This window comes from Pyxicephalus adspersus, chromosome Z, assembly GCF_032062135.1.
Source record: "Pyxicephalus adspersus chromosome Z, UCB_Pads_2.0, whole genome shotgun sequence".
Taxonomy (NCBI): domain Eukaryota; kingdom Metazoa; phylum Chordata; class Amphibia; order Anura; family Pyxicephalidae; genus Pyxicephalus; species Pyxicephalus adspersus.
Window position 1 is genome coordinate 59,638,319 of NC_092871.1, and position 18,903 is coordinate 59,657,221.

The 18,903-nt window shown below is 39.0% G+C and overlaps 1 protein-coding gene across 11 annotated transcripts in view; it reads left to right on the forward strand.

Annotated features, from left to right (window-relative positions):
- Positions 1-18,903, forward strand: part of DNM1 (dynamin 1) — a 140,644-nt gene that overhangs the window by 29,367 nt on the left and 92,374 nt on the right. For all 11 annotated transcript variants that reach the window (XR_011923393.1, XM_072430547.1, XM_072430556.1 and 8 more), the window contains exons 3-8: positions 6,486-6,635; positions 9,161-9,364; positions 9,719-9,817; positions 13,301-13,461; positions 15,232-15,374; positions 17,111-17,246. Coding sequence is in view for 10 of the 11 variants with exons in the window: in XM_072430547.1 (XP_072286648.1) it covers positions 6,486-6,635; positions 9,161-9,364; positions 9,719-9,817; positions 13,301-13,461; positions 15,232-15,374; positions 17,111-17,246 (893 nt within the window). In the remaining variant the exon portion in view is untranslated. The remainder of the gene's footprint in view (positions 1-6,485; positions 6,636-9,160; positions 9,365-9,718; positions 9,818-13,300; positions 13,462-15,231; positions 15,375-17,110; positions 17,247-18,903) is intronic.

Genomic DNA, 18,903 nt, shown 5'->3' on the forward strand with positions numbered 1-18,903 from the left:
GGTGAGCGTAGAAATTGTCATTACTTTTATTTGGTGCATATGCTTAGTTACATAGTAGTCCATCAAGTTCAACCACTAGGGAAATAAACATATCCCAGATATAAAACCCTATAAGACATAGTTGATCAAGAGGAAGGCAAAAAAAACCCTGGTACAGTTTGCTTTAACAGGGGAAAAAAATTCCTTCCTGATTCCATGAGGCAATCGGATGTTCCATGGATCAACAGTCACTGTTATTTTTACTTTAAAGCCTTAATACCCAGTTATATTCTGTGCTTTTAGAAAAGCATCCAGATTTTCCCTAAAGCAATCTATAGTAGTTGCTGAAACTACTTCCTTAGGGAGCCGATTCCACATTTTCACAGCTCTTACAGTGAAGAATCCCTTCCTTATCCGAGGCATAAACTTCTTTTCCTCTGCCCTCTTGTTCTTTGTATCGATCTCAAAGTGAATAATGGAGAAGAGAGTTCTCTATATGGACCATTTATATATTTATACAGGGTGATCATATCCCCCCTTAAACGTCTCTTCTCAAAGGAGAATAGATTCAGTTCAGCTAATCTCTCCTCATAGCTGAGCTCCTCCATTTTCTTTATTAATTTATTACCCTTCTCTGCACTCCCTCCAATTCCACAATGTCCTTTTTTTGAACTGGTGCCCAAAACTGGACTGCATATTCCAGATGTGGTCTGACCAATGATTTGTACAGGGGCAGGATAATGTCTCCATCTCTGTAGACTATTCCTCTTTTAATACAAGAAAGTACTTTACTAGCTTTTGATATTGCAGCTTGGCATTGTATGCTGTTATTAAGTCTATGATCTACCAGAACCCCCAGATCCTTTTCCATTTCTGACTCCCCCAAATGTATTCCCTCTGCGGTGCGGATGCGGTCTTTAAGCCAGTTCTCTATCCATTTACACATTGACCTTTCTAAACCTATCGACCCTAAGTTGCCTATTAACCGTCTGTGGGGTACAGTGTCAAATGGTTTAGCAAAGTCCAAGTACACTATATCAACTGCTATTCCACTGTCTACCTGTTTACTTACTTCCTCATAAAAAGAGAGTAAACTTGTTTGACAACTGTCTTTCTTGAAGCCATGCTGACTATAACTTATAATATAATTTTCTAGCAGAAACTCCTTTATGTGGTTCGTTATGGTAACTAGAAACATTTCAATTTAATTTAATTTTAAGTTAAAACTATTCAAGTTTTGAACATCTTTTTTTTTATGAAACTGAGTTTTTATTGAAAAGTTTTACATATACAACAAATAAGACAAAACAAAAAGAACATAGATATTAACATAGTATACAGGAGCAATATCAATATAATAGCAAAACCATATAATAACATACAAATATATATACATATGCATACATGTACATAAAAAAAGCTACAAAAACAAAATACCAATAGTAGAGTACGAATCAAACAATGTGGTTCTAGGTAATAAACATGGCAAACCGGGAGATTCCCGTATACAAAACATGACATCACACCTGACTCTAAAATGGGGAAGGATGGGAAAAGGAAAGGGGGTTTCTGAGGCGATTTACTGTAGGAAAAAGGGGGGAGCAAAGGAGACCATCATATCTGCAGTTGAGCATAATAATCATCCCATGGCTCCAAAACTTGTTCAAATTTAGTGACAGTGTTCCTGAGTAGAGCAGTAAGGTTTTCCATCAGTTGAACATCCTGAATATGGGCGTATAAATCTTCTAGTGATGGAGGGGAGACAGATTTCCACTTAGTGGAGATAAGGGTGCGAAATGCTACCAAAATTTGTGTAGTGAGCCTAGATGCGAGGTTGGAAAGACCTGTTAAGGGCAATCCCAGCAGGTGATGTAGTGGATCCGTTTTGAACATCTTTAATGTTTGTTTGCATTGTGGCCTGTAAGTTTTATCTCAATGTCAACAGCCGCCCTAAATGAAAAAAGGTTGGGAACCACTGTACTAGATGATTGTTGCCCAAGACAAACAGTTGTGCTTGACTTGGGTTAAAATCTAGCATGTGTACATTGGTAACCTGACGTCATTCATTATTCTGCCCCAGTGGATTGATAAACAACTGAATGGGGGAAAATGTTGTATTTTCCTATAGAGCAGAGTACAGCTGGGTGCTACTTGCTCATCCCCCCACCTCCTTTTTCCATAGAACAGAGCCTCCCTGTGTGTCCTTTTCTTTCTCCTGTCACTGGAAATGATTTCAAAAATAGTTTCCAGTCACAGAAATTTGACAGCTCTACAGGACTCTACTTCCTGATCTCGTTTGGATCATCATTCAATGGCCAATACAAATAATAGTAGTCAGTTATATTTGGTGCATATATGGTGCATTTTGAAGAACATTATAGATAGCTTTTATTTAAACTATCTAAAATGTTCACTATAACTAACACCTTTGAAAGTCTGTTTTGTTTTTTTTTACATTTCAAACTGCGAAGAAGCATTTTTATATGTAGTAAAGAAAAATATTTTCATTCAGATGCAGAGCTAGTAATTCTGCTAGTAACAAAGTTACTGTTGTAGGGTAACATCTAACTGTACTGTATGTCCCTTTAGGCTGCTGTCATGATTTAGATCAGTGGTGCCCAACCTTTTTTCATCTGGGGGCCGCTGTTGACAGTGGGATAAAACTTGCAGGCCTCAATGCAAACAAACATTAAAGATGTAAGGTTAAAACTAGAATAGTTTTAATTTAAAATGAAATTAAATTGAAATGTTTCCAGTTACCGTAGCATACATGCACCAGATAAAAGAAATTACAAATCAAGAATCTCTGCAATGGATACTTCCAGAGAAATGCAATTCATGCGACAGATAGCCAAAGTGTACATGTTCCTACTACTAGATCTTCAGGTCCCTACATCTCTCCGTTCCTAAGAAATTAGGATTCACATGATATGATGGGTTTAACATTTTAAATGGGTAAGAGGGGGACAAAAACATTTCTTCCCATATTTCCAGTTTGCAACATCTCTCTGTTCCAGAGAATTAAGGGTTCATAGAATGTAAGTGTCCAGCCATGTGTAACAGGCAGCTCGCCAGCCATTTAGTCCCTCGCACCTTAGTGTCTGCATATTTGACTGCAGGCGGCAGTGAGCGGTACTGAGCATCTACACCAAGCCAGGGTTCCATGCAATGAGGAAGAGGTAACCCCACTGCAACCCCACCACCATTCTGAACACAGCCTTAAAGTTTTGTGAACTTTAAGGTGCATCACAGTGCACAGACAATTGGCAGTACCCTAATGTTGAGTTGTCCCCGGGGGTCCCTAAAATGCAATTTGGGGACCCTGGTCTTAAAATAGCCCTCCTAATGTAAAAATATCCCTGATTGTTGTTAGAATTTTATGCTTGTACCCCCAAATCTGGAAACTTGGTATGTTTAGGGGGCTTAAACTTATGGTCCCCTGTGTACCTTCAATTCGTCTAATATTTATGACAATTAATGAAGGAGATAGGATTTACAAAGGAGATAACTACGCCCCATCCCCCGCAGGACAAGGAGCACGAAGGGAATGAGGAGAAGGCCGCATCTGTCAGCTCCACGGGCCTGATGTGGCCCGTGGGCCGTAGGTTGGGCAGCCCAGATTTAGGCTATTAACACTTTTTTTTCTTTTCATCTATCCAATGGAGTGTGCAGGAAGTATTACAGATGATAGATTGTTTGTGATTTCAGTTCAACACAAAGGAAGTGACAAGCTCACACCATTTCTGATTAGATTACCGGGTATTTTCTACACTTTCTGAAATAGGTTTGGCCTGAAAAAAATAATATTGTCACTACAGTGAAGAATTAATACACTGCAATTTATTATATTGGCATTTTTAAGTTTAAATTTTATTTTAAAGTGAACCCCAAGTTTACTGTGTAGATTATTTCAGTTTTGTTGCTGATCATATTTCCTCCAAATCATGTGTTTTCAAAGGAAAATAAATTCCGTTTAGGGTTCAAAGCACATAAATGGCCATCTCACTTGGTTTGGGAAAAGGGGGTATTCCTTGCATTAGAGGTTGGAAATTATATCATATGACATTTTCTACTGTTAGTATATTGGTGGGTCTATAATCCTACTGTAAAGCTTAATTTAAATATTCCAACAGTCCAATCCAGTATCATGATAATTAGGAAGGATGCAAGAAAAACCAAAATTCACACGACATGAGTACATATCGTCAGTTTAATAAGGTTTACTTTTTATTCTTCATACAGGAAATTGAATATTGTGGAGTGTAAATACACACCCTCCTTATATGATGAATAATGCAAAATGTTACGTAGAGTGGAAAATTGATTTCTTTGGAAAAGAGGAAGTCTGTGTCTTCTAAAGGGATAATATCTCAGCCTTATATATACAGTGTAGTTAAACATAGTAATTAAGAATCATTGACATCAATCATTAACATTCATTCCAGCAGACAACATATATTGCTGTTGGCATTATTAAATGACAAATTTACAAGCATGAGCAAAGTGGACATTATACGATAACCCTGAAATGTATTGTGATGTTGCCATTATAAAGTCTGTAAAGTGATAGTATTTGGATGAGGAACTGAAACAAATAAAGTACAAATAAAATACAAGTAGAAAAGTATCTGGGGGGAAAATAGCCATCATTCAATTGTACTGCAGATACACAATAAATAGGCCTTAACCTTGCTGGGAAAACATAAAATGCACACGAAAGCCATTCCCTGTAGGATAATTCGTTGAAGGGAGAAGAGGGAAGAAGGCTTTTTTTAGGCAAGATTATTGTAAAAGCAATAGTATTTTAATTTACAAAATATGACAACTCTAATACATAAGAATTGCCGTACTTGTTCCTCAACTAGACATAGTCCTCCTAAGCTAGTGTTAACAATATCACACCTGGTCACAAAAAAATGTTTTTCACAGTTTTGTCCCAATACCTGATGCGTTTCGCCTAAGAGGCTTCTTCAAGGGATTTAAAGACTGAGGCAGTAAAAAACAAAACAGTCATGTTTCATGAAAAAGAAAGGGGGTGTATATATAGTATATTTACTATTATGATATAGGGTATGCAGCAGGGGTGGGCAAACTTTTTTAAACAGGGGCCACAATCTGAAAAAAAATTTGACAGAAGGTCCGGGCCAATGGGAGAGTGGGTGGGGTTATGCCATCATTACGTCACTGAATGTGACGTTATGATGGCATAACCCCGCCCACTCTCCAATCGCAGATCTGAGCCTGCGATGGGAGAGTTTGCAGGTTGTGTGCAGGGACACAGCCCGCCCATGTGCCCATCGCAGGCTCTGAGCTTGCAAACATAGAGTGGGCGAGCTGTGTCACTGCACACAACCTGCCCACTCTCCCATCGCAGGCTCTGATCCCGGGGACGTGTTCCATGGCTCTGGCCGGTGCGGACCCCCCCCCCCCCAGCGGGGTTCTTTTTGGAGAAACATCCCCATTGGGCCGTATATGGCCCGCGGGCCGTAGTTTGCTAATGCCTAGTATATAGCATGTGTACCTAGTTATATATAATAATAAATACAAGGTACATAAGATTGATAAAGATACTCTTTGCAAATAAAGCTAAGTTGTTATATCTCCTTCTTAAAACTGTAACTGTGGATCTCAGGGCAAAATAAAATTAATGGTATGATGTAGTCTAGTAATAACAGCTGCAATTTTTAGGATGCACCTTTAAAGTTTACCTCCCTTCCATTAGTGCAGTGTTCATGAACTCACTTGCTAGCGCCAATATCTTCTTCCAGGTTTGTGATATTCAGCCATCTATACTGTCCAGATCTGGGTGACATAAATTATTATTACAGTACCATTTACTGATGAGGCACTATGGGCCTGATTTTTTAAAGCTCTTCATTATTGGAGAAAATAGACTATCATGGGTAAACCTGACTGATCCCGCAAAGCCGAAATGGATCTAGTCCAGGGTTGAAAACATTTGCTAAATTTTAAGAAATATGTTCCAGGTTTGCTGAACCACCCAAGTTCATCTATGATAGTCTATCTTCTCCAGTCTTGGAGAGCTTTAATAAATCATGCCCTATGTGTATTCTGTAATAAACATCCTGCCTGCTCGTATGTTTGTGAACTGAAGGCAAAGTTACACTTCAAGTAAGCATCCATAAGTAAACTCTGCCTCTGCTAATAATTTTAAGGTAGTTAATGATGCTGTTTGTTTTTTATTTCATTTGTAAGCAAACAGTAGGAGGAGAGCTCATGCCAACAGGTTTTTGTTCTCTTTAAATGGGTTTTGTTTTGTCATATACATGTTCTGGCATTTCCTGTGTCACACACTACAAATAAAGTGAAATACAGTAGCAACTATTCCTCCTATAAAAAAATGCTCCTCCTGGCTTTAATACCTTTTCTCTTCCATTTTGTACACTCCAAAAATGTTCTTGCTTTCCCACATAAATGGTAATTTTTATGTGAATCTAGTGTCTGACGTTATGTTTTTTTTTTTATGTCATGTTAATATGTTATAGAACATGGGGAGTTTCTGCACTGCAAGGGAAAGAAGTTTACAGACTTTGAAGAGATCAGAATGGAAATTGAGGCTGAAACTGATCGGATCACTGGAACAAACAAAGGCATTTCTCCTGTGCCAATAAACCTTCGTGTTTACTCTCCAAATGGTGAGCTACCAGTCTGTGTATGTAAATATTGCTATCTTACATATATTACAGAGATCAACAAAAAAAAAATGTTTTTCATTTGCCAAGAATTTTTTTAATATATTTAGTGTACTTCATTCAGGTCTGCTGAATCCAGAAATGACATCAGTTTAATTGAATTGGCTAGGGATTTATCTTGGGATAAAGGAATCGGAATAGAGGATTTTACCAACAACAAATGTTAATACAGCATATTATTATCAATCTTTATTTACACTGATGTTTTGCATTTTATATATTAAATGTAGCATTTTTTTAAAAAAAACTTTTATTTGCCTTCTTTTTATTTATACATTTTCTTTTTTTACAGAAATATGAGTTCTTCAAGAAGACGTTGTTTAAATGACCCTAATGTATTTTGCTACATTTGTGGTGAATATTCTCAGCAAAAACAGAGAAGCATTACAGAATTTGTGAAACAAGCATATCACGCATGTTTTGGTAATAAAATGGGGAACTAAGATAAGTATTGGGCTCCCCATATGGTATGCAAAACTTGTGTAGAGTGTCTACATCAGTGGAAAAATGGAAAACTGAAAATTTGAAATTTGGTGTAGCTATGGTATAGCAAGAGCCCAAAAATCATCATAATGATTATTATTTTTGTGCTGTGAATGTAAAATGTTTCAATTGCTACAAGAAAAACAAGTGTCAGTACCCTGATTTAAAATCAGCAAGATGACCTCTGCCGCATGGTGCTGATGTGCCCATACCAGTGTACAGTACACTCCCTGATATTCCTGTATCTGACATGGAGGATATACAGGGTTTGGAGTGTAATCCAGGAGTTAGCAGTGGAAGTGAATATTAAGGAAGTGTTTCATCAAACCAGCAGTTCTCCCAAGAAGAGCTCAATGATTTAATACGTGACCTAAGTCTGTCAAAACAAACATCTGAACTTTTAGCATCCAGGCTAAAAGAAAAGAACTGTCTCAGACCAGAAGTTAAAATAACGGTTTATAGGACAAGAGAGGTGACACTCCCACCATATTCCAGTGAAGATGGAGACTTTGTGTACTGTTGTAACATCCCTGGACTACTAGCCCGTATGGGAGTACCAGAATACAGAGAAGAAGACTCGAAGTTCTGCATAATGGCAACTGAATGCATCAATTCCAATTGGTCACTCAACAAAACTTAAAGAAGAATATGAAAATATCAAAATGGTCTTACAAAACCGTTGCTATCATGAACACAAATGATCCATATGTGTTGATTTAAAAATTAACTTCCTACTTGGACAGCAGAGTGGATACACAAAGTACCTATGTTTCATCTGCTTGTGGGATTGTAGAGCAAAGCAGAATCACTGGAAAAAAGTGACATGGCCTCCAAGTGAAAACATGAAAAAAGTTGCAGCGAACATCATTAACGAGCCAGTGGTTGACAAAGAAAAAATCATTCTCCCTCCACTACACATAAAGTTGGAATTATTGAAGCAATTTGTTAAAGCTCTGAACAAGGACGGTGATTGCTTCAAATACATTTGTAGAATCTTCCCTGGATTGAGTACTGAAAAATTAAAAGCAGGAATCTTTGCTAGACCCCAGATTTGAAAACTGATAAATTATTCAAATTTCACAAGTTACATGACTGATACTGAAGTTTCTTCCTGGCACAGCTATGTCATGGTTGTCAAGAACTCCATGTGTAACCATAAAGCACAAAATTATGAAGAACTAGTATAAAACTTGTTCTTAAACTTTAAAAATTTGGGTGCTACTGTGAGCATGAAGATACACTATCTCCATAGCCATTTGCAAAAATTTCCAGAAAACCTTGGCGATTTCAGTGAGGAACAAGGGGAGAGGTTCTATCAAGATATAAAGATGATGGAAGAAAGGTATGACGGCAGATGGGATAGCCTTCAATGTGATTGTCCTAATCATCAGCATAAAAGGATATCGTACAAACGGAGTGTTTCAATGACGTCTTTGAAAATAGTTCTGTAAATATACTGAATATAGAATATATTTACATTAAATATTTCAAAAATGTAATTTTATATACATAGGCATATCTAGTTTATTTTGCTTAATTTTCATGTTTCATTAGTTTTCTATGACGGTATTATTGAGGTCATTATTTCCAAAATCAGAGCCAATCTGTCAAAACCAATACCGTATTTGGAATCTGTGTATCAAACCTAACATAACCTAAAATTACTTAAATCTGTTTGGCAAGAAAATGTTTGTTGACCAATGTTACTGAAAACTCCAAATTGCTTGCTGGTCTTTGCTATCTGGATAGCTTTACCTTATAATTCTAGATGTTACCCGATCAAAAACATGTTTATTCTGTATTTTTGTAGTGTGCTACATTAGGTGATATTTAAATTGCATAGCGCTTTCTGCAAATTATTACAATTATTACAATGGAAGTAATAGTGTTATTTCCTGGCATTATGATTACCAAAACTGTTTAATATTAATAAAAAAATGTTCTTGTATGTATTCTAATCCTAGCCCTTTATGCTTTACTCCTAGTGCTTAACCTAACTCTAGTTGATCTTCCGGGTATGACCAAAGTCCCAGTTGGTGACCAGCCTTTGGACATTGAGTCTCAGATCCGTGAAATGATTATGCAGTTTGTTACCAAGGAGAATTGCCTCCTTCTAGCTGTGTCCCCAGCTAATTCAGATCTGGCAAACTCAGATGCCTTGAAAATCGCCAAAGAAGTGGATCCTAAAGGTTTGTATTAGAGTCAGCATATTTCAATTTAAAATGTTTTCTGGCATGTTTTCTGGCATTCTTCTTTGCATGTTTTTATTGAACTTTATCAAACTGTTTGTATTTCAAATAGGTAGGTGTATGTAGGTATTTACCTACTCTAATTAACATTGCAACCCATCAGAACTCAGTCCTGGCCCTCTAGATAGGTGTATAAACTTTTCCTAAACTTGGAAAGAAACCATGTAGGTTCCATTTTTTTTTGTTTTAATGGTTGTTAAATCTGGGCTGGTTTGTTAAAATTATTTGTACAAACAATGTTCATGCTAGCAGAGGAGTTTAACAGATAACACCTTTATCACCTCTTTCACATAGGGCTTCGCACAATTGGTGTCATAACCAAACTTGACCTGATGGATGAAGGAACAGATGCCAGAGATATTTTGGAAAATAAGCTATTACCTTTGCGAAGAGGTGAGGACAAATTTTTTTTCATTATGCAAGTGTACTTCTACACCCTATCCTTTCAAGAGAATTCTTCTTTAGGGAATATATAGTAAATAATACAGTATATATTCACATGGAAGATAAAATTTTCCACAGTCCTTAATACATGATCTTCATTTCACTAGCTATGTATTCAGCAACAGCGGCTGGAGGCCTAGGTACTTTGCAAGAAAGCGTTGTACCATGAGGTTCATGATGTGGTCAAGGCAAGGTACATGTGTGAGTTTTCTAGAACGCAGGGCTGCCAGCAGAATGGCCCCGTTGTCACACACGACCTTGCCTGGCTGCAGTGCGTGCGTAGTAAGCCATATGGCCTCCTGCTCCCGCAGGGCACTTAGAATGGTTGCGCCAGTGTTGCTGAGGGAGCTGAGGCATGGAGGTGACTGACTTGTGCACCGAAATAGCAAACTGCAGGTTGGTGCTGGGTTTCCACGGCAAAGTGTCCCTGGAGGAAGAGGTTGAGGCAGACGAGTCAAAGGAGGAGGTAGCGTGGCGTTGTGCTCTGGGCGGTGCTAGGTATGCAGGCCTTTCTGCAGCTGCATCTTCCCCTGCTCACACCAAAGTTATTCAGTGACCTGTGTAGGAAATATATCTTTCTTGTTCGTGCTTGCTCGACCAACCGTTGGTTGTCAGGTGCACCTTGCCAGAGTGCTGCAGGGCCACGGACACATTGCTCTGCACGTGTTCATGCAAACCAGGAACAAATTTTTGTGCAAAATACTGCTGCTTGGGCATTATGTACTGTGGGTTCACGAAAAGGAATGTGTAACAGAACGGGGAGCTCAAACGCAATCAGCTTTGCAATTGCTACATTGATTGGCTTTGTTTTGGGGTCATTTGGGACATATTTCTTCTTGCGTTCCAGCATGTGGGGGATGGAAGTTTGGATGCTGCTAATGCTAACCACAGAAATATTGGACGATGGGGTAGAAGGTGTGAGGGAAGGCAATGATGCCTGGTCTTGACTGCTAGCAATGCGACAAACACCAGCCGCTCTGCGTTCGAGTTCCTCCTCACCGCTGGTGGAGCCTGAAATCTGTAATAATCGGCTACATCCCCCATTCAAATTGCTGGCAGCAGCACGGGGACCTTTGGTGGCAGAAGGAGGATAGGCAGCAGAGGAAGATCTAGTAGTTGCTGCTTGCTTCTGTGGCGGAGGTCGACGCTCAGAGCTCTGTGCTTTGCCCAGGTGTTCCTGCCAGATTACCGGGTGGTGGCTTTTTAAATGTGTGCTCATGCAAGTTGTACCAAGTTTGTTTGGGTTTTTGCCTCATTTCAACTGATGAGCATACAGTTTGCACATGACCATAGTTTTGTCATCACTGTGGAGTCTAAAAAATGCCCACACGGGTGAACAGCGAACTGGTGCTGGTGGTGGCGGTCCGGGGTTGTTGAGGCACACCTGTGGTGACAGCTGCCAACGATGGCCAACTATGACTTGCCTGACTGGTACGTGAAGATCTCAGAGTGTTGGCAGCTTTTACCCTCTTCCTCCCTCTCCCCCTTTGAGGGTGCTTTGCAACCTCCTCCTCTTCTTCCTGCCTATGATGATCTTCTTGTTGGCCCCATCATCAAGGACATCATCATCATTATCATCATCACCATCATCTGCGTGCCCCTCCTCTTCCTCAGAAGAGACAGTTTCCCTGTATGTGCCAGCAGGAAGCAGCGGGCTTTTGGAGCAAGTTTGAAGTGACTTGTCTGGCTCAGAGTGTTGGGGGTGAAAAGTAAGAGGGGGGAAAGCCTGTGAACTGACTCTCTTCAGGGTCAGATGACCCAAACAACTGTGGGTCTCCAAGTAATGCGTCTTGCTCTGCCTCTCCTTCCCCTTGGTGGGACTCCTCCACGTACTCATGCACATTCTGCTCTGCACAAGACTTTCCAGCTGAGGAGAAAGAAGTAGGAGGAAGAGGTGTATCAGGGACTAAAGTTTGGGACCCCTGTGAGGCCTGTGTCTGTGACTGGGAGGAAGAGGGAGTGCAATCACTTGACCCAGGCTGGGTCATGTACTCCACTACCTGTTGTTCAAGGCGCAGTAGTAATAGGTGCACGCCACCACCAGCAGCGCTAAAATGTCTAAGGTCCGGCTTGCTTCTTGTTCTCTTGTCAGCAGTTAAAAACCAACCCATACTGCTTTCCTTGCCACTCCCGACAAAGATGCCCCTTCCTCTTTGGCTAGACATAGGTAAAATGTTTGTGTGACTTCACACCCTGCAAACTACTTTTGAGCTAATATGCTTCACAAAGTGTACATTATTACAGTAAGCAGATTTTTTGGGGGGGAGGATTTACCCAAAAAATGCGCTGTGTGTGTTGTTTGCGGCACTTCCCTTCAGCGATGACGCTTGTAATATGCAGCACAGTATACAAATGTGACGTCCGTCACTGCGTCTGTCTGATGAATTTTCAATCAGTTACTTGCTACAACTGCTCTTTTTCTGTGGACTGAGTGCGGACCACACAGTCAATCAAATCAATATTAAAAGAAATCACAAAGTGTAAATTATTAAAGTAAGCAGATTTTTTTTGGGTGGGGGGTTTTACCCAAAAAATGCAACTGCCCAGTGTGTGTTGTGTGCGGCACTTCCCTTCAGCCGTTGCACTTGTAATATGCAGCACAGTATACAAATGTGACGTCCGTCACTGCGTCTGTCTGACTATCTCTCGGTACAAGTGTGATGGTGTGCACGCCGTTTGGGTACCCTGGCTCTGGCTGCCTGTATGTAACACACTGACTGAATACAGGACAGAAGCAATACAGTGCAATATACATCTATCTGACAAACAGTGAAACACCCTACCTATCTGACTAGAGTAGATTACAGGACAGAAGCAATACAGTACAATACAACTATCTATCTGACTAATAGTGAAACAGTCTAACTATTGAACTACAGCAATTTTTTTTAACTTTAACACTGCCAGCAGCACAGAGAGGCTGTGTCTGCTAAAAGATCTCTGTCACGAGTGGTAAATGCAGGCAAGCCCTGGCCTTATATAGGCCAATGGCTACCTGTGTGGCATGTGGTGACAGACAGCCAGTAGAGATAGAAGGAGGATCCCTGCTCTTATTGGAGGGCCCTAGGCATTATGGGGAAGGCCCCTAGGCACTGTGGGGATGTCGAAATCGTGCCGTCGAATTTGAATGACCATATTTGGGTCGAATATACGGACAACCCAAATTCGAACACCAACACTACTCGGGAGGATCAGGACCAGAGTTGATTCCACTTTAGGCAGGGTGTAACATATTGTGAAAAAAAAAACTTATATATCTTAAAAAAATATAATTTATCATTGTAAATAATGATAGGATTATTGTCAAGCAAACCAATCTACATGTTTCATGGGGTAGTAGTAAGAACAAGTCTTTCCACATTTTTGCCAATAATTGTAAAATGTGTTTCCTATGAGCAGAATTGTCCTAATTCCTGATCTTTTTATCAATAGGTTATGTTGGAGTTGTAAACAGAAGCCAGAAAGATATTGATGGTAAGAAAGATATCCAAGCCGCATTGGCAGCTGAGAGGAAGTTTTTCTTGTCACACCCCTCTTATCGACAATTTGCTGACCGCATGGGGACCCCATATTTACAAAAAGTTCTCAATCAGGTACCTTTTACAAAAGCCTAAATTAGGACCAAGCAACTGTAAATTAAACAGTAGTTTAAAGTGAATTGTAATTATTTTGGGAAAAACAAGTTGGATTCAGTATTGTTGATCTTTACCTTTGCTAGTTTAATAACATGTTAAAATAGTTTACTGCAGTCATATGATAACTCTTCTAACTGGAAACACTTAATCCCCCAGCCTTCTTCCTGATATAAAGTATTCTTAGCCAACCACAAACCTCCTAAAACACAACTACTCTGCTGATGCCCATTATCAGATCCCAGGCTCAATGCAGACTTCAGGGAAGATCAGTGAGCCAATTGCATAAGCAAGGAGATGAGAATCCTTGCAACTCTCTGCAGATCAGTACCATTTCCATTTTTGTGTTTTTGTCAGTTTTAGGAAATTATGCTTTGTTTCTGGTTAAAATAAAAAAACTAATTTTAAATTCCAACCATATCCTTTTTTTTAGGTTTGTACTGAGTAGAAAAGAATTAGAACCTCTGTCAGACCTTTATTTTTTTCTACACCAGTGATAAGTTCCATGACTTCCTGAGTATAAGATACAACTGGAAGGAAGGAATAAGTTTACCTAAAATTCCACTTAAAAAAAAAAAACATTTAAAGTTCGCCCTGTACACAGGGCAAAAAAACATTGAGCCCATACATAAAAACTTGCAAAACAATTCCTTTTGTTAGTATTATGTTAAGGATTATTTAAATTAGGCATCGGAATGAGATATATTTTGCCAATGGCAAAAATACTAAATCTGCCCTGGTGTTCTACTTGCATATAATGCACTGATATTCCCATGTTGGATCTTTCTTTTATATGCTTACAAATGGATGATTAGTGTCTAGTAAATGATGCTCTCATGGTTGAATCACAAGCACAATACATTAAACAACATGCAAATAGTTAAAAAAATGTTTTACAATGTTCTGCACAAACGATCAATGAATATGTAACACAACCATTTTCCTTTGCATGTTTATAAGACTTTAAAAGGCTTTAAAACCTTTGCATTGAAATAAAATAAAACGTATTGTAAACTAAATTATTTGAGACATTTACACTTAAATATAACCCATCATTGTAAAGTAGCCATTCAAGGAAAAAATACATTTTTCTAGTCTTTTAAGAGAAGTTTTTTTTGCTAATATTCACTCATATTGTAAATATTACATCATTTGATATACAGAAGTTTTAATCCAGGATCCATTAAAAGTCATGGGATATAGACTCATCAACTATACAGTCCACATCCATATACTGATGTATTAATAAACGTCTTGTAAACTGACACGTTTTGCCTTTCTGGCTTCCTCAGGAGTATATAGAAGACATATATAGTCACAATATAGTTGATATTGGGTAGTTTCTCACAGACGAGAGACTGTTTTGGCACAAGGAGAATGTTTTTCTGGTACAGAGATTAGAATTGAAACCTACTTTTTCATTGGGGTTGTGGTACATCTAGAAGAAAGTCCTCTAGGGGCCTCCCAGGGTTGCTAAAATTTCTTTCAGGGCTGCTTAGAATCCCTTACAGGGAGACTGATGATACTTCTGAAGGTCTCTTTAGAAATAAGACCAGCAGCCAAATGAGTGTATCATGTATATTAAATATAATTATTAAACTTTCAAAAGAAACTGTGAGACCAACAACCATACTTATGAATTGGAAAATTAAATGCGGACCAAACCATATGGCTCTGGTCTGATCCACCACCTAGTATTTATGAATGACCGTTGTGTTTTGCCTTCTGCAGCAACTGACCAATCATATTCGAGACACACTTCCAGGCCTCCGGAACAAACTTCAAAGCCAGCTTTTGTCCATCGAGAAGGAAGTGGACGAGTACAAGAATTTCCGTCCAGATGATCCAGCTCGTAAAACCAAGGCCTTGCTCCAGTAAGTAGTGTCAGTGTGTACTGAATGTGGCTGAATAGCTGAATGTGGTTTTGGAGGGAGTATAAATTATGGTGAAGGCAAAATGCACCCTTTATGGATCTCCAATATATACTAAAGATTCTCCAGATTTCCATGATTCCTGTGATTAAATTGAGATCATTTAGTATAGTAGTGCCCAACCATTTTTCGTCTGGGGGCCGCTGTTGACATTGAGATTAAACTTGCAGGCCACAAGGCAAACAAACATTAAATTTGTGTGCAAAACTAGAATTATTTTAATTTAAAATTACATTTTATATTCAATTTTTCTAGTTACCCTATCGTACATGCACCAAAAAAAAAAGAGATGACAAATCAAAAATTTCTGCACTATCCACTAATTAATGTGACATTTTATTAATGAAAGATACAAAATTAAAGCTATAATATAATGCTGGCTGGTCATATATTAAACCCCCGCTTACCATTCCTGTACCAAAGAGCAGAAACTACACTATACAATGCGTCCTGTCAGTTATAGGGGGCCACTAACCCCAAAATCTCTGCAATGGATCATTCCAGAGAAATTGAATTCAAATGACAAATAGCCAAGGGGTACATGTTCTTACTACTACATCATCAGGTCCTTACATCCCCCTGTTCCTGTGAAATTAGGGTTCACAGAAGGTAAGTGGCCAAATACGTGTGACAGGGTAGCATGGTATGATAGGTATAGTTTTTTTAATCCTGTGATGACACAGCATTTTCTTGCAAAAAAAATTGGGGTTCATAGAGAGTAAAGGAATAGCAATGTGTGACAGGGTAATGTGATATGATGAGTATAACATTTTAATGGGGATGGGGGGGGGGGGGGGGGGGGGGGGCAAAAGGTAAGTGGCCAACCATGTGTAACAGGCCCCCCCACCAACGGCTCAGTTCCTCATACCGCAGCGTATTCAGATTTGACTCCAGACAGCAGTAGGCAGTACTGAGCCCCCCCCACACACACACACAGGGTTCTATGGCATTGGGAAGGGGTAACTGCATTGCAACCTCACCATGTTGAAGGCAGCCTTGAAGTTTTGTGAATGAATAGGTATATATTTAGGGCTGTATTTATAATACTTCTCATATCAGCTTAACCTCCCATGGTGAATGTTTTTTTAAATATTACAACAACTACTACTTAGTTGTAGTAAATCCAAATCTGCCTGCCCTTTTTCTTTCCTTACTTATGATAATACTGCTGTAACTAAGCAGATCTCTGGTTTAACTTTACTGAGGGAGGCCAGGGGGTAGTTTCATATAACTCCTACACTAAACCTGCTAGTAACATCATGTAACTGTCTCTTTAAACCTTATGCTAACCTTCTTTGAAACCCCAACTCTAACCCTAACCCACCTTTTAAACATAACACTAACCTTCCAAGTAAATATACCTATAGCCCTAACTTTATTCCTTCTTGTAACCCTTATACCAACCTTCCCTGTAATCCCTACTGTAACACTAATCTCCCTGTAACCCTCACACTAACCTTATTGGTAATACCACTATATAAACCACTTTTTATCTGCATGCTCACCTCTCCTGGACAAGGATCCTCTTTGGTGAAAATCAACTTTTCTCTCACCAGAATATACCTATTCTGAGAGAAGGCGTTTGTCTCCAAATTGTTAACCGATACATTTTTTAGGTTATTTTTTTTACTGTGCTTTAATAATAAAGACAAATTTTCCTAATTTTTTCTTCTCTACAGAATGGTTCAGCAGTTTGCTGTTGACTTTGAAAAGCGTATTGAAGGCTCTGGAGATCAGATTGACACTTACGAGCTGTCTGGTGGTGCACGAATTAATCGAATCTTCCATGAACGCTTCCCTTTTGAGCTAGTCAAGGTAAAGCTAGCCACTATTTCATAAGCACTTTTCCCTAAGCAGTAAAATGAACCACTCCATTCATTCTTCAGATATCAAAACCAGAACCTGTATTGTTGTTTAGTGATGTAGTGCAGTTGACAGTTGTGTGCAGTATGTACAAAAAAGAGTTCTATTTTAGGTTTTATCAACTCAGAATTGACATCTTAATGAAAGCTGGTCTGGTCGTTATGCATTACACAACAGATATTGTTTACTCTACACATTTAGGTCACATACACACATGGTTTTTTTAATCTTAGCCCAGGCTACTATCAGGAATATCAAAGTAAATGAGCATTTCAAAGACTTTGAGCTGCCTTGATCTTAAGTCTGTAAGCACCTAAATAATTTAAGAGGTCATTTTCACTCTATATATGAACTTTACACCCACCTTTCTGGTAGCTCATGCCTGTTACCTTCTCCCCATATCAGAGCTGCATCCTCTATCAGTCTCTTCAGCATTCAACACTTTTACAGCTTATACTGATTCCTACTGTATTCATCTACTTGTAGTGACATAGGGCTCAGGAGATTAAACCACAACTTGTGACTGACAGATAAAGTTATCTGATACTCCCAGAAATGGAGAATGTTAAGGAGTCTAACAGAGGTTGCACCTCTGGAACAGAGGGAATTTGGGAAACATGGTCTACCACAAAGATAACTTTATAATACCCCTTCTGTACTGTATGGATCTGGCCTAACAGGATCACTTTATATTAAGTTCCAGGAGATCCAGGACACATTTAGTAAGTATCAATGGGCATTTAGCAAGTTTATGCAGTGCTAAAACACTCTTGATAAGATCTCATTCATCAGTCTATTTAAATCTATTCAGCAGTTTCTTAAGGTAGCAATACAATATTTTTGATCAATTGGATGAAAACTCTGAACTGATCAAAAAACAATATAAACAATAGTAGTTGTGAATATAATTATAATCAGTTTTTGGAAAGAATGTTGATTTTAGCAAAGCTTTTTTTTTTTGGATGCATTTATCAGATGCTTAAGGGTACTTTGTAGAACTGGTACTTTCATAGCGCAACATAACCTGTCAAAGTAGAGCACTGTTACAGGAATGGAATTAATAGTGTGTGTGTGCCTAGCCCTATGCAGTAAATTACCTTTATAAAGCTGGTGTTTGCATAGGAATTTTGCTAGGGTCTGATGGTACATTCGGGAGGCTTGAGTTGCTTTTAAGGTAGCATTGGTAACCTTATGGTGAATACTGCTACATTGTTATCCCCTTTGAAGTAATATTAGCCTTTTCAGACTAAAGCTGCGTACACACGTGCAATTTTTGTCATTGGAAAGGATCTTTTATGGTCCTTTCCAACGATAAGAACCGCACGATGCAGGAACGAGTGCTGTGCATCTAGCACTGTTCTGCTCTATGGAGAGGGGAGGGGGAGAACGCTGCTGTGCGCTCTCCCCCGTCCTTTGCATTAGGATCGCTTGGCATTCATAGTCCGTGGATCCGCCAGGATGGATCCATGGATGATGAAAGACGCAGACTGTACACACACCAGATTCTCGCCCGATATCCGCCCTGAGCCGATTATCGAGCGAGACAAATTTGACGTGTTTACGTAGCTTTACTTGTATTAGTTTAAAAAATACCTCTGTTTACTGGACC